This window comes from Poecilia formosa, unplaced genomic scaffold (genome assembly GCF_000485575.1).
Source record: "Poecilia formosa unplaced genomic scaffold, Poecilia_formosa-5.1.2 Scaffold61, whole genome shotgun sequence".
NCBI lineage: Eukaryota > Metazoa > Chordata > Actinopteri > Cyprinodontiformes > Poeciliidae > Poecilia > Poecilia formosa.
In genome coordinates this window covers 605,140-619,696 of record NW_006800000.1, presented here as the reverse complement: position 1 = coordinate 619,696, position 14,557 = coordinate 605,140, and the positions used below count along the sequence as shown (strand labels likewise).

Below are 14,557 nucleotides of genomic sequence, written 5' to 3'. Positions count from 1 at the left end.
AGTATTTTAAGGTTCAACGTTTACGTCTGCTAACTTTTGTTGCCTGGGTGTGGTAATAAGACTCTTAACCGTCCCAAAAGGCATGTTGGGACGGCCATTTTACATCATTCGCAACATTCCACTGCAGTTTCTCATCCGTGGAGTTTTACTACAAAAGTTTGCAATGATAATGGTTCGTGCTCAATTTTACCTGCACCACAGATGAGTACGGTGCTGCCGAGGGTAACGCCGGCCCGGCGACAGGCATGAATCCCCACAGAGAGAGGTTCGATGAGCGCACCCTCCTCAAATGTGATGTTATCAGGCAACCTTGTGCAGACACACAGAAACAGATGAGACTGACAGGATATGCAGAGATTAGGCAACAGAGTCAGCTACTGATCATTTATGAGGTAATCTTTGATGCAAGGTTTTGCAACAATGAAAAAGCAAATACTTGTAGCAGAAGTTGGCGTTGTGTGTGTAATATCTGCAAATACTTGTAGCAGAAGTTGGCGTTGTGTGTGTAATATCTGCACAGGTTTCCATCGTCGGGCGGCGTGGCACAGAAGAAGATGGTGGGGGACAAGTTGTACTGTCCTCTTTTGAAGAACTCATCCATGTCGCGGGGCACACCAGGCTCAATGGCCACCCTATTGCCTGGAAAGTTACAATTTCACTTGTCATGTAGCTATCAATGCATGAATTGATAAGAGCACCCAATAAAAGATAAACCTGTTGTTTGAAGAGCAGTAAAGATTTTACAGATTGTTAGGATTATAAATATCTATTTTTAAAAAGCATCAATTTAAGATGTAGTGTTAAACAGAAATGTACAATATGTTTAATTTGGTGAGCAAACAGTGTCTTTATGTCATGTGACTCATAGCTTTGCATTATGTCAAATAATGCAGACATATAAATGTCAAATTTATTTATATAGCACTTTAAAACAGGTATAAAACTGCACCAAAGTGCTGTACAAGAACACAAATGACAAAACAGAGCACAAAACAATGCATCAATTAAATGCCAAAGAGTAAAAATGAGTTTTAAGAAGTGATTTAAAATGATCCAGGCTGTGGGCAGATCTAATCTGGAAAGGTAAGTTATTCTATAAAACAGGAGCAGCAACAGAAAAAGCTGTTGCTGCATTAATGTTTCCAGGCGAAACATTAATGCAGTTTCACCTGGTTTAAGGTGCGTGACTGCTGATCCGACCTTCACCACTCGCCCTGCAGCTTCGTGGCCCAGCACCATTGGTTTTTTCAGCACAAAGTCCCCAATTCGGCCATGCTGCCAGTAGTGCACATCTGATCCACAGATTCCCACTGAGTGCATCTGGAGCAGCACATCTAAACACCAAACAAGACAAAAAGGACTAAGAGAACACACATTATTTCCTTCTGACTAATTTGATACCAGATCTCTTCGTGGCTTTAAATCTATTTTTGACTGATCAATATTGTTTTTTTTTTGGAGCCAGACATTCAACTTATAAAGCAGGAATTTATTATATCAAACCTTGACATAATTTCAAAGATCTATGATTAAGCAGCTCAAAATATGTCCATAGATGATAAACAGAGTAGCTCAAGCTATTCAGGGAGCATTAAGGGATTCAACGTTAGATTGATTATTGCATTGGATTAACTCACTGCATATAATGGCAAAGTGCATGTATAGACAGCATCTGAGAACATGTGCTCCTGTTTACCATTGGGTCCTGGCTCGGGAATTGGACGGTTTTCCTGTTAAAGACACAATAATCTGTCAGTTAATTTTGCACAATTGGTAACTGTAACATTTTCGGTGAAAGTTTGTGTTCGGTTTCTTACAATCCTGAGGTCTCCCTTAGCATGCAACACCACGGACAAATTTTCCTCAGCCATGATAGACAGTGAAGGCAGAAAAACAACTTCAGAGTCCAAAGAACTGTGCAACCTGTGCTCTGCTCGCCAGAGTCATGGTACAAATGGGTCAGGGAACTGGAAGCGGGCCGGAACCAAAACAAAGTCTTGGATTGGTCAAAAGGCCGCGGAATGAACCATTTGCCAGGGAACAGGGGTGGACGACGTAGTCGCTACCAAGACATTTTGCTGCAGTCTTAAAATATTTAACATATTAAAAGATATATAAATATTTTTGATTTTGTATAAATACATTAGCATTAGTGGTTAACTAAATTCATGCCATTAAAGTGATGTTATTTTATTACCTACCTACCTGAGCACGCCTTCAACACAAATCATAAAACTCGAGTCCATCAGCAGGAAATACGATTTTTTTTTTGTTTGTTTTTGATGACACCCCCACGCTAGATATTAAAATGTGGGCTTATTTCTTTATTCGTTTTATAATAACTATAATGCCTTAATTTTTTACAATATCCGTTCCTGAGCAACGCAGCGCGTAAAGATGACGCGTGTCAGTGGAGTTGAATTAAGATGGTTCAAATGTTTTAGTTAGTCAGAGGTGAGCAAACGTTTTACTTTACGAATATCACTACTCCAAGAAATTACTAAAATATATTTTTAAAAAGTATTCTGTAAAAAGGTTACACAATTGAGTTACTATTCTTAGCTTCTGATTTAAAATTTGGAAATGTCATCAAACAGATAATAACCGCAAAAATAATAAATTTAGACAAAAGAAAGAAACATTCTTACAGCAGACAATGTGTATATTGTTAGGACAGTATTCCAGTGACTGTCTACTTTTTACAGTATCTTTTATTTATTATTTTTTTTAGCTCCAAATGATACAACAGGCTCAGTGGATAGAAAATAACATGAGAACAACGAAGCTTGTGCACAAACAACAAACCCCACTGTAACATACAGTGGTGTGTCTGGTGTATTTTTGGTCAAAATATGTTTGTTCATTTTGTGAAGTTATTAAACGTGGGGAGAGTATCCAGACATTTCATGCAAATGAGAGTAGCAGTACTTAAAAATAGTAGTATTCAAGTAGAAATCGAAAGCATGGTGCCATAAAACTTACAAAAGTTTACTTTTTTTCTAAAACATTAATTAAATATAAGTTAATACCCACCTTTACTCTTTGTGCAAATACAAACATGTTCATGCAATGTTATTGAAAAATGATAATACAGTAGTTGGTAGCACCATTAAGTTATAGTTTACATTAAATCTGTGGGCTTAAGCTAAACATTTTAAGGAAACATAAGAACATAAACCATAAGTAAAATTAAGCAAGTACTTGCAGGATATATGTTGGTGTGCAATAACAATGTTCCATATTTTATTTCAAATACAGAAAAACAAATATATCTGCATCAACTCTTTCATTGAAAAACCAGAGGTACAAATTATGTGGCAGCCTTCATGTTACAAACTGAAATTAAACACAGACAAATTAAAGATGCTATTATATACCACAAATACAAAATGAGACTGCCATTGTTTCTGTAATTATTTTTTTTCCCCCTTTCTTAGTGTGCCTTGGCATACTTTTGCCCCAAACAAAGGCAGTCTTTACATTTTGAACATCTGAAAACCCCAGGATGCACATCCTGCAGATCACCAGAATATCTCTGAAGAGTCTCTATGCTGATGTACTCTGCAGAGACAGAGCAGTCTGTCTGCATGTTAAGCCGTTTACCCGGGGCCACAAAACTAACTGGGCTTCTAAAATGGTCACATAGGTGAGCTTCGCCCTCTGCTGAGTCCATGTCTGATTCCTCAGATCTGACAACAAAGCAGAGAGAAGTCGATTTATTTTACCAGTTAGAGACCAAAAATGGTAAAATCACAAACAATTTCATTAAAATCAAAAATGTTAAACTTACATGCTTTCTCTTGCGTCTTGCTCGCTGTGAGGGACGTCTGGCAGGCAGAAAGACTTTTCTTCCTCCTGTGAAACAAGGGGGGGAACCTAGATGACCTACTTCCAACATGATCTACCCCCTTTTTTAATTCTGGTTGCCCGGTTTTGTTACCTGCACAATGGTTTCTTCGTCCTCATGTTCCCAAATCAACCTACCAACCACTTCTCTCACCTCTTGAATCACAAAAGAAACACAGTGAGTTATAAATAAAACATTTAGCCCTTTGGGTATGATTGAAAACAGCTACTTTTGATTTTTACAGCAAACACTAGGTTCTTTGATGTTAAGAAAGAAGAAAATCAGTGTGTCACCATCCTGCACAGAAGCTGGAGGCAGCACATAATGGCCGATTGACACTGATTTCACACTTTGCCGCTTTTCACAGGTGGACAGGAACAGGCTGTGAAAAACAGTGACCTTTTTCGAGATGTAATTGTCGCTCTCAAATATCCTGGGGGAAAAAAAAAAAAAAAAAAAACTAAACTAAACACATATTTCCAGCTTTAACACAATTGTGGAAATTTACAAGTAGATCCCCAGGACAATAGCTTGTATTTGTCTTCTTGCTCACCCCAGCGTGTCGGGACATGTTGCATCTTCACTGAAGAGGTAGTCTGCCTGCCTCCAATCTACGATGCTCCCACCTTCCGCCACTGCAAGAAATATAAGATTTAAAGAAATCAGTCGGCCATAATTTTCAACAGATAACCTATGCACTGTAGATCCAGCCACAAAATAAGTTGCAGACTGACCAGAATAAATATTTCATCAACTATATGTATTCCTTCTTAGAGTTCTTCAGAGTCTAGGTTTTGGAGAGGAATGTGAACAGAGATGAAGGACACATCTTGGATGAAAATGGCGCAGAAGGATTTTCGCACTTCGATAAATGATGCTGCAGGTCAGTTTATTCGGAGATGAGGTTTGGAACCTCCAACCAGTCATGTAATTGCAGTGTCATTTCTACACAGTATTCTTAATTGTACTCTTCCAAAAAGAAAAAAAAAAAGAAAAAAAAAAAGACTTTATAGGTTCGAAGCTGTTTTAATCATATTTGAAGAGTTGGAGGTTCATGTCAGCTGGTTGATCACACAACTTCAACCAGTCGTATTTTTCTTTCCGAAGTCAGACGTTTTGAAAAATCTAAAGCAACAGATTTGTTCTTCAACATAATTATCTCCTATGATTCAGCTAATGTCAGTAAAGACTAACATTTGTTGAATGTTTCTTCCATCTACCACGGTATTAGAATGTTGATGGATGAAATGCATAAAGCAGACTGGGTCAAACACACAAAGTATTCCGGACTTCAAGGCGGAAGATCTGTGATTGTCAGTTTCTTTAAGTAAAGCACAACAAAGCTTATCGAACGACCTTTTTACGTTATTTAAAAACTGCGTTGGTTAGATTGGTTAGATGTCTCTGTGTCAAGTCTGTATGGAGGACTGTTTAGGTATCCACTTCGTAGAGGTATGATGGGAAACAGCAGCAGTCAAAACCCCTCATTTATCATTTTTCATCTTTAAAACGATAGCAGGTGACTTCAATGTCTTCAGCACCTGTCCCGCCTGCACGTCCAGGGCTGCTCCTTCTTCTTCTCTGAAGCAACAGCGTCACTTTCCAGCAGATGAGCTGGTGTTGACGTGTGAAGCCTGACTTCAGCCTGTGAATGCTGAAAGAGGTGAAGAAGTTGTCCAAGCCATCAGAGCAGCTCAACGTCTTTACAGGACAGGACAGTGGCTAGTTTGACTTATAGTCTGTGTCATGGTGCCTTTCTGGATTAAACCAAAACAGTGAAGAGGAAGGCATTGCTTTGTAATTTTTCTATTCTTTCAGGCTTTTTTGGGGGGGGGAGGGGCTGAGGGGGGAACTATTGAAAATACACTTGTCTAAAATATGCTAACAGCTTGAATTACTGAGAGTTTTACCTTTGGTTATCCATGTTCAGATTTTTTGTTGAAATGCTCCTTTTTGCCTATTTAATATCGTGTGTTATAACTGCTTTCGTGAAGCTTGTAATGCAATCATTTCAAAAATAAACAAACAGAATTGACAACTGCACATTCCGCAATTCTAATCAGGCAAAAACGTCAATTTTGATGTTAAATTTTAAAATAATAAGAAAGAAAATGTTTTAGAAATTATTTGAAAGCAAAAATAAATTATCATTATTCCTTTTTTCAGATGCTTTATTTTCCTAGTTAGTGTAAATAACAAGCTAAAGACGTTCAAATATGAGAATGTTTGCCGGCTTATGCCTCAAGCGGATGTTACTTGGATAAAGTTGAAAAGAGTTAACTTACTCCAAAAGTCAAGGCGATCTTGCGGCACACTGCTCGAAAACCAGGCAGTCTTACTGCTAAACATGGCTTCTCTTCCTTTAAAGATAAATCCTACAAAGTTTTCTCGTGTAGTTTTGAAGCTATTACCAATTTGTAATGCCTATCTTCATTCTTTAATCTTTTGATTCGGCTAGTGTGCTCAATATCCAGCGGTAACTGAGCTCTAGCTTCAAGCTATCTGCGGTTCGGCGCTGAACAGTGTTGCATTCAGGTGCCTTGGGAAGAGTTCGGAAATGTCCCTTGTCAGACGACCTTCAACGGCGGCTGCTTTCGTTTTGCTTTAAAATATATAATGTGCATATGAGTTTTCTATTATAAAGTAAAATGATTGATTATGGCAAAAGTTTAATGACAAATATCCTATTTTATTTTTATTTAACTTTTTTTAAAATCATCATTCTTATTGACCTCAAATGTACAAATATAGCCATAAACGCCACTTTAGACCAAGTGGCTCCAGGCGCTTTGAAAGAAAATCAAGAATACAGAGTTGAATGGTTTGACGTAGATTTATAATTATGACACCGAATATTTACAGACATATCAAAACATAAATCATTAAAGACAGCACTGGTCCCAAACAAACCAAAATAGAAAATAAACATATGAACAAAATAGAACAGAAAAGTTAATCAACAAAATAAAAGAAAATAACAAAGCATACCCCAGTCTTTGTCCTAGTTGATAGATGAAGTTGGGTTAGTTGGGTTCTTTTTGCAAAATTTCCCAGAGCCCTACAGCATTTTTATAACACCTTCAAAATCATAACACCATAATAGAATAATTAGTGTGTGCATTATTTCCTCAGGCATTATCCTTGAATGTGCAAAAAGTGAGATAAAAATGTCTCAGCACAAACCTAAATGCTTTTTAAGGAGGTATTATACTACCTCATAACAATTTTATGAAAACTGAAAATGTGTCACTCATAAATGTCTTGAATATTTGAGCCCTTTTATGTTTACTTTTCCAAATTACCTCTCTGTTTCTTTATTACGTCAATAGCACTCTTAAAAGCTAAATAATTCGTTTTGTGTTTTAATTTTAGACACTGCTGAGAGTGCCTTTTTGATATGCCTACAGCATGGCTCTCATCTTTTTATTCAGTTTTTTTTTTCTCCTTTATTTATTTTTTTTCTTTTGTGTGTCAGTAGCAGTTTTTCATCACGAGATGGCACTGTTTGCAATGTATGTCTTAGTTAACCAGCCAGCTTTGAACATGGCTTTTATCCGTGTTTTTTCACATTAATGGCAATGAATTATTAAAGATGGAAAGAAGATTAATTCAGTAATCTCCCTAATGCTGCATTAACTATATTAAGGCTTGAACATTTAAAAACACAGATGTTATTTAGGAGACATGCCATCCTGTAAAGGTTTCAAGGAATAATGTTTCTATAACATTTTTGGATGCACTGAAGCCTTTAGTTTGCTTTACTATACCTTAATTCTTTTTATCTTTTTTTTTTTTTTTTTTACTTTTATTGTACTTGATTATGTAAACTTATTCCACATATTAAAAAGACATGTGTAATAATCAGCACCCCTGCTTTCTGGTCAGTGTCTTGTTTAGTGGGGTTGTCTGAAGGTTAGGCATTAAAATAACTGCACCCACAAATGATTTTCACTATAACGTACAAGTATGTCATGTAGCACTGAATTTCACAAGAATCCTGTCTTCACAAGAATCAGCACCACTGCCTTATAACTACGCTGTGGCAGGCTGGTAGGCTGTTTGTCTGAACTTTGGCTGGATGGAGAGAATATCACTACTTTAGCCACTGTAATTTCTACATGACATAGATGCACAAAGACAAAGAAGCTGCCAAAAATCTGCAGATCGCTGTGTTCACTCTGTTTTGCATGATGCCTGCAAAATTTCAGTGCCTGTGATTTTCAACGCCACACTGGGCGAAAACTCTGCTACCATGACAACAGTGAAGCCGCACCCAGATTCTCATGTCTCACCCTCCGACAGGGTCGTTTCAGAACAAAGAGGAGAGGGACGGGCTGGTGGTGCAGCCACGGAGGTTTAATCTGGGTCACAGTTGCTCCTATCAGTGGGTGAAGCATTTATTGCTCTAATATGACAATTGTGACTGCCTTCCCTATCACAGGGTTTTGCCAGAATGATGCATCACACCAAGGACATTTGTGTGTAGTTAAATTTCATAAACAAACCCACACACAATCCTGTGCGACCTTCAAAGTTGTACATACACTCTTGAAACTGGTCTATAAATCAATCAGTGCACTGATGTGAGATCGGCTTATTGTGTATTTTACTTAATATCAGGGATTTTTTTTTTATAGTTTGTAACTTGTAAACGATGCCTTTTTTTTCTGTTTTTAGTCTTTTAAAAGGTTTTGCTGAGTAAAACAAAAATAATTTCTTATTTCTCCCAACAGTAAAATGGTGGATATCAGATAAGTTTGAAACAAATTTCTAGTGACTATATTTTGCCGTCCATCTGTTTTAATATTCATCCTGATTGTCCGCTATTATACATTTATAAGCTAATAAACTAAACGCCTGTGTGAATTTGCTGTGATCCTTGATCTGTGGCTTATTAAAAATCCTCATAAAGAAGAGTCATTAATTTGCTGTGCTCTTGATCAAACATTTATGATGCCACTGGGCATCTCTGGCTTTTTTTTTTTCCTGCCATTCTAGCTTTTCCAGTGTTTCCAGTGTCTTTTGATGCCCAGAAATTATTCACAAGTTCTCAACTGTAGGACATGTCCCCTTTTTTCTCCTTTGTTGCCTCTTGTGCTTATTTTGTCCTTTCAAGTTCAGTCCTGCTGGACAGAGAAAATGCCCCGCGGTGACAGAGCTGGCTGCCATTGGCTCATTCGTCTCAGTTCTGTTCCAGGGATATTGTTTCATTGTGTGTTGGTCACGACTATTCGAGAATGCCCAGTTGTCGGTGCTGCTAGGAAACTTTACATAGCTTTAAATTTTGGGTCCTGTTTTAGTTATTTTCCATGTTAAGTAAAATCTGTAACATTTTGAAAGAAATCATAGAAGTTTTAGCTGTTTTTCTTTTTACTAAAACTTAAGTATTTGTAAAATTTTAGTTCAAATATTATTTGTAAAATTTTTATGGAAAAAAAATTCTAAATATATTTTATATGGTATATCACAGCAAAACCATTAACAATAGCTAAGCATAAGGTTTGAATGACCTTTCTGCCAGATGAGGAACAGCAGAGATGTTTGTCTGGAGTATCTGCTCCAAAGAGTTGTGCCTCATGTAAACGGCGTGTTCAGAAAAAACGAGCAGAGCTCTCAGGCAAATGCTTCTGGCTTTCAAATTGTGTGCACTTACTTCCTCCAAACCTCCCCTGATGTTCATTTGGTGTTACTCCATCAACGATGTGGAGCAGTAAATATTGCAGAATACACATCTCTGCGGAGGGTTCACGTCCCATCAGAACCAGTCTGTGATTTTAACTTGCTTTGAGTTCATCCCTGTGTTAAACGAGAGCCCATTATTGACCCATTTCTCTCTCTGCCTATCAAGTCTCTTTCTCTCTCCAGCTGAACCAGCAACATCAAAGGAGCGCGCTTCAAATCGCAGGTGTTGAAGGATTAAGGCCACCGCAGGATGTGGTTTTATTCTCAGCTTCATCTTTGATGTAGTCTCTCTTTGACACGCTTGTATCGCTAACGCGTAACACGGCACACTAGGTTTGAGGATGCTTTTCCGAACTTGAAGTCTGAACTAGTGCCTCCGTTCTTGTTCAGTGACAGTACTGTGCCAAAGTATTCATACCCACAGAAGTTTTTTTCATATCTGGTTAGCTTATAAAATCACATATTTCACTGCAGTTTATTGGAATTTCATGCAACAGATGGACAAAAAGTAACACATAAGGTGTGAAGGTTGAAGAAAATGAAATGATGTTTTCAACATCTTTTACAAATAAACCTGAAAAATCTCATCCTTGTATTGAGCCCATTCTAATTAGATACTCCTAAATAAAATCCAGGGCGACCAGCTGTCGGTAGAAGTCATCTAATGGCACTTAAACTGACAAGGAGAGTATTATTCAGAAAAGTAATTGGTAAAGTAAATTTGAAATCACATATTGTTTTTTTTTTCTTCTTTACATTCATTAAGTCCCCCTGTATTCATTTTGTCATATAATTCTCAAAAATAATACATTGATGTGTGTTGTTCTAATGTGACAGAAAGAGAAAAATGTTACTTTTTAAGAAATGACTTCGTTTTAAGTGTTTAAACTCTGATCAGTAGCCTCAGGAGGCATTAAAACAACTCAAATATGTGCTGTCTTAAGCCCAGAAATTTAAGCAATGGATTTATGTATCAGGGGGAAAAAACACTAATCAAGAAAATATTACATCACTCTGCCCCGCAATCACAAAGACTACATCAAAACAAATGTAATTCATAAAAGGGTCATCTTAAAAATCATATTTACATCATCACACTTTTCCCCCTGCGTCATTAAAACGAAGAGTCTCTGTGATATTCATGGAAGACGCATTGATCAAAGTGGTTTTTGTTCTGCATGTCATGGTGGATGATGTAATGAAAGTCGCAGGCAAATATTTTTCCCAGTGCTGTGAACTTTCACACAAGGGAGGCAACAAATAAACTTTATCAGAGTGTTGCTGTGGTGCTGGCTAAGGGCTCTGCGCTGGCCTTTAACCCTTGTTTTGTCACTGGGGTGCGTTGTCGTGCTGAGGAGGGACAGGAGAGCACATTGTTCCCCCATCCGTTAAGAAGCCACAGAGGCAAAAGCTGGGCAGACGGAGAAAGGAAACGTTACGGGCTACAACAGGCTTACCTCTGAGGCACCAGGCTCAGAAAGCATATATGTGGACTCATACATGCATCACACTCCCAAGGAGACACATGCACATGCTCACACATTTGCCACAATTGCACAGGGGTGTTGGTTAGGCAACACGCAGAGTGAAATATGCAGCTGAACAGAGGACACCTGCGAGACAGAAACTGCCAAACTTTTGAATGACTGAAGCCAAGTTTGTGTCTCACCAAGGACTGTCATGCTGCTCTGCCAGACCATGCGTGAATGTAATTTGCCCTTTAAGTTTCTTCGGTCGATGATGACTCATCTTTTGAGTTCAGAGGGTGCCATCGCAGAGAAATGACTGCTTCCTCTAGTTGACACCATGCTGCTCATCTAGATAAATGACACGACGTTCTTTGTTTCAGTTTTAATATCATCATTTTTTTTCTTATAGTCCTTCTCTTGGTCTTTGACCTTATGAACACAACTTTTTTTTTCTTCTTTCGTTGACAGGAAATCTAGGTGACATCAGTTTTATGTATCATTTCTTCTACATGAATATATTTTTATTTAAGTTTAAAGTGTTAACAGAAGATTAGTTGAGAAATAGGACCGTTCCCTCGCAACAGAAATGTCCTTGGTTTGAATCCCAGCCTGGGGTCATTCTATGTGGAGTTTGCATGTTCACTGCTGAAAAAAGAAAGAAAATGCCAAAGCAGTTTTATGCTTAACTTTATAGACGTTCTTACTAAAAACTTACAACTACTCCAAAGCAGGGATGTCCAAATCCAGTCCTCAAGAGCTGCTGTCCTGCAACTTTTAGATGCATCCTTTCCTCAACAACTTTTAACTCACAGGCAAAATGTCTTGTTCCACCGGCAGATTATTTCGCTTAGTATTTCTCATCAAAACTAAGAAATGACTGATGTAAACCAAGTTAGTATTTCTTGCTGCAAAGTTACTTGTAAGTTAGGTTTGTATAATTTCAAGTGTACTGAGATGTTTGCACTTAAAAACTAGACCAAAAATACTGGCCAAGATTTTACATCTTTGCAGTGTTCCCCTGGTACATTCATGGATTCATCATGTGTGCACATGGATGGTTGTACAACTTTTTCATCTATTTTCTTCTTATAGTGTGGTGCTGCCCGAATTTGATCTGAATTACTCGTTTCATTAATAATTGCCCTAATTAATAATTGACTATTATTTATAGTCAAGCTAGGCTCCCAATTATCAGCTTGTTGAAGGGGTTGTCTTGTCTAGTAGCTCACCTGCCAACCCTTGTAACTTTAATTTATGGACAAAGTGGTGGGTGAAGGTGTAAATCTACTATATAGAAATCTGAAGATAATTCAGGTTACTTTATGGTACATTTTAGGACTTCCAAATAAAAACATATCTCCTCACATTCAGAAATTTTCTGTCTGAAACTGAGGGGTCTCAATTTTTTTTTATTTTTTATTAATAGACAAAAACAAGGGACAGTTGTTAATAGGCCAAAGATTATAAATGCATATCTGGCTTCTTTCTTCAGCTCTGAGATGCTGTGATCTTGAGACCTGTTCCTTCTCGTTTTGCAACTGCAGGATGCCGCTGTCTAAACACAGGCCTCATCCGCTTTTTATAAGTCTTACACACACCGTTTTGTTTTGGCAGTGGCTCTCGAACTTACACCTCTGTTTTCTGTAACCCTGCATGAAAAGATTTTTAAAAAGTGTAAAAATCTTGCAAAAAAGAAGTCATACCACAACCTTTTATTTGTTGAGTTTTTTTTTTTGTTTTTTTTATTTTTACAATAAATATTCAAGTCAATGAATAATAATAACAATGCAAACACTCTAAAAATATGCTGCAGTTTGTGTAGGGTTATTTGTCTCTTACATACTTACTTGCTTGGTAAGGCCCAGTAGCAAAGAAGCTTAGGCTTCACTTTTGTGGCAAACTTTAAACTGCAGAGACTTGACTGCCAGTTTGTGTTATTGTTGTAGATCACCCCTCAGCTGCAGCACACGCAGGAAAAAATCTGATTGGAGATTTATACAGTGAAGAGCCATTTGGTTAGTGTTTCTGACTGTTGCTCCGTGAGTCCCTTTAGGGCAGGAAAATAAAATATGAGTCAGTCCTCAGTCAAAAACTCTGACTAAAATGGCTTACTAAACTACCAAGGGTCAGTCATGATTTCATCAGTAACCTCTGTGTCCCAGACGTCCACTGATGATAAAAGTGACCATAATAAGCTTGTTACTCTCCAATGTTGACTTTTATGCTGTCATTAGTCAACTGTTGATAATATTTTTTTATGTTTTGATCTATACAGGAGATTTGTGGAATATTTTAATGAGCCCTTATCTACTGACATGAGAATAAAACGATAAATTTCATCTAGTTTTCCAGTAGGATGCAATTCTTCTAAAGCAACACAGCAAAGACCATTACCCATTCATTGTCCATACCTGCCTAGACTGGATGTAGGGCACAACCTGGACAGGTCGACAGTCCATCACAGAGACAATCCACCACGCACACACACAGTTAACATAAACAAATTCACAGGGAGAACACAGATTTCATACAGAAAGACCACAGGCCAGGGTTTGTGACCCAGACACATTTACTGCAGGACAAAATTACTACTACAACCTGCAATGTGCAGCCCTAAAAAACAATTCATTCTAACACTTTTAACAAGTAAAGAATTTTACTCAACAATGGTTTTGATCAAGAAGTTTAAAAAAAAAGGAAAGCAAATGCTTTATGAGAACAAGATATAAAACTATTTGCCAATTTTTCACATGAATGTGTATTTGACAATAAATCAAATGTTCTTCCAAATTTCTTTTAGTGGCCTTTGGTCAACTGTACTACCCTGGGATTTTGTTGTTTAAAGTTGGTCAAACTGTGGCCTTTCATGTTAGATTTTGTTTGAAATTCTAAAGTTATTATATCGTGTTTATGATCTTGTCAACATCTGTATGATGTGACTTAACAGCATTCCGAATCTTCCCCAACAGACTTTTCCCTCCTCAACCAATTCAGTTGCAGAGCCTGTTCATGTTTAATTAAGTGTCTGATGTAAGTTTGGTTAAATAACTAAATTCACAAGGGTCTTTTCTAAGTTTTCTTTGACATTGAGTTGAAGCCTCAAAAAGAATTTGGAAAGTGAACGATGAAGGGTGACCTCTCCTATAATCCCTATGACTGCTCTGTTTTGAATTTGCAAAAACTTTCTCTGCATTGATGTAGCTTGTAAATATTTAAATGAGGAATCAAGACAGTGTTTACATTTCTGTTGTTGCATTTTTATTTTCATTAAACACCTTATAAAGCCATACTTGAGGTATTTAACTGTGCAATAAGGATCCTGTATGCTTTCTAAACCACAGAAATGACTAATATAAGTCTAATAAGATTACTTTTCATGATTAAATGTCCGATTTACACCTACAGCAATCATTTTCAAATACTGACCAATGTTTCCATGGGTTGTTAAGGTCATAGTATGTATTTAAGCCAGAAATATTGCTTAGACAGAAGATAAAGCCATTTTTATAAAAAAAAAAGAAAGAAAGAAAGAAAGAAAGAAAGAAAGAAAGAAAGAAAG

The 14,557-nt window shown here is 37.3% G+C and overlaps 2 protein-coding genes across 4 annotated transcripts in view; both read right to left on the bottom strand.

Moving 5' to 3' along the window:
• Nucleotides 1-1,990, bottom strand: part of sord (sorbitol dehydrogenase) — a 4,245-nt gene extending 2,255 nt beyond the window's left edge. Inside the window, exons 1-5 of one of the 3 annotated variants that reach the window (XM_016672433.1) lie at nucleotides 1,818-1,990; nucleotides 1,697-1,730; nucleotides 1,167-1,334; nucleotides 480-636; nucleotides 191-309 (exon numbers count right to left, since the gene is read on the bottom strand). In XM_016672433.1, coding sequence (XP_016527919.1) covers nucleotides 191-309; nucleotides 480-636; nucleotides 1,167-1,334; nucleotides 1,697-1,730; nucleotides 1,818-1,871 — 532 coding nt within the window. In that variant the 5' untranslated portion in view covers nucleotides 1,872-1,990. Of the gene's footprint in view, nucleotides 1-190; nucleotides 310-479; nucleotides 640-1,166; nucleotides 1,335-1,637; nucleotides 1,731-1,817 lie in introns of those variants that run through there. The other 2 variants (XM_007554041.2, XM_016672434.1) reach the window with 2 other exon arrangements.
• A 1,221-nt stretch (nucleotides 1,991-3,211) lies between these two features.
• terb2 (telomere repeat binding bouquet formation protein 2) lies at nucleotides 3,212-6,375 on the bottom strand. The gene is made up of 6 exons (XM_007554040.2): nucleotides 6,133-6,375; nucleotides 4,401-4,482; nucleotides 4,141-4,280; nucleotides 3,941-4,002; nucleotides 3,791-3,855; nucleotides 3,212-3,689 (listed from the first exon to the last, which is right to left on the bottom strand). The coding sequence occupies exons 1-6, from the start codon at nucleotides 6,194-6,196 to the stop codon at nucleotides 3,434-3,436; spliced, it is 669 nt and encodes a 222-aa protein (XP_007554102.1). The 5' UTR covers nucleotides 6,197-6,375; the 3' UTR covers nucleotides 3,212-3,433.
• Between the last annotated feature and the right edge of the window lie 8,182 nt (nucleotides 6,376-14,557).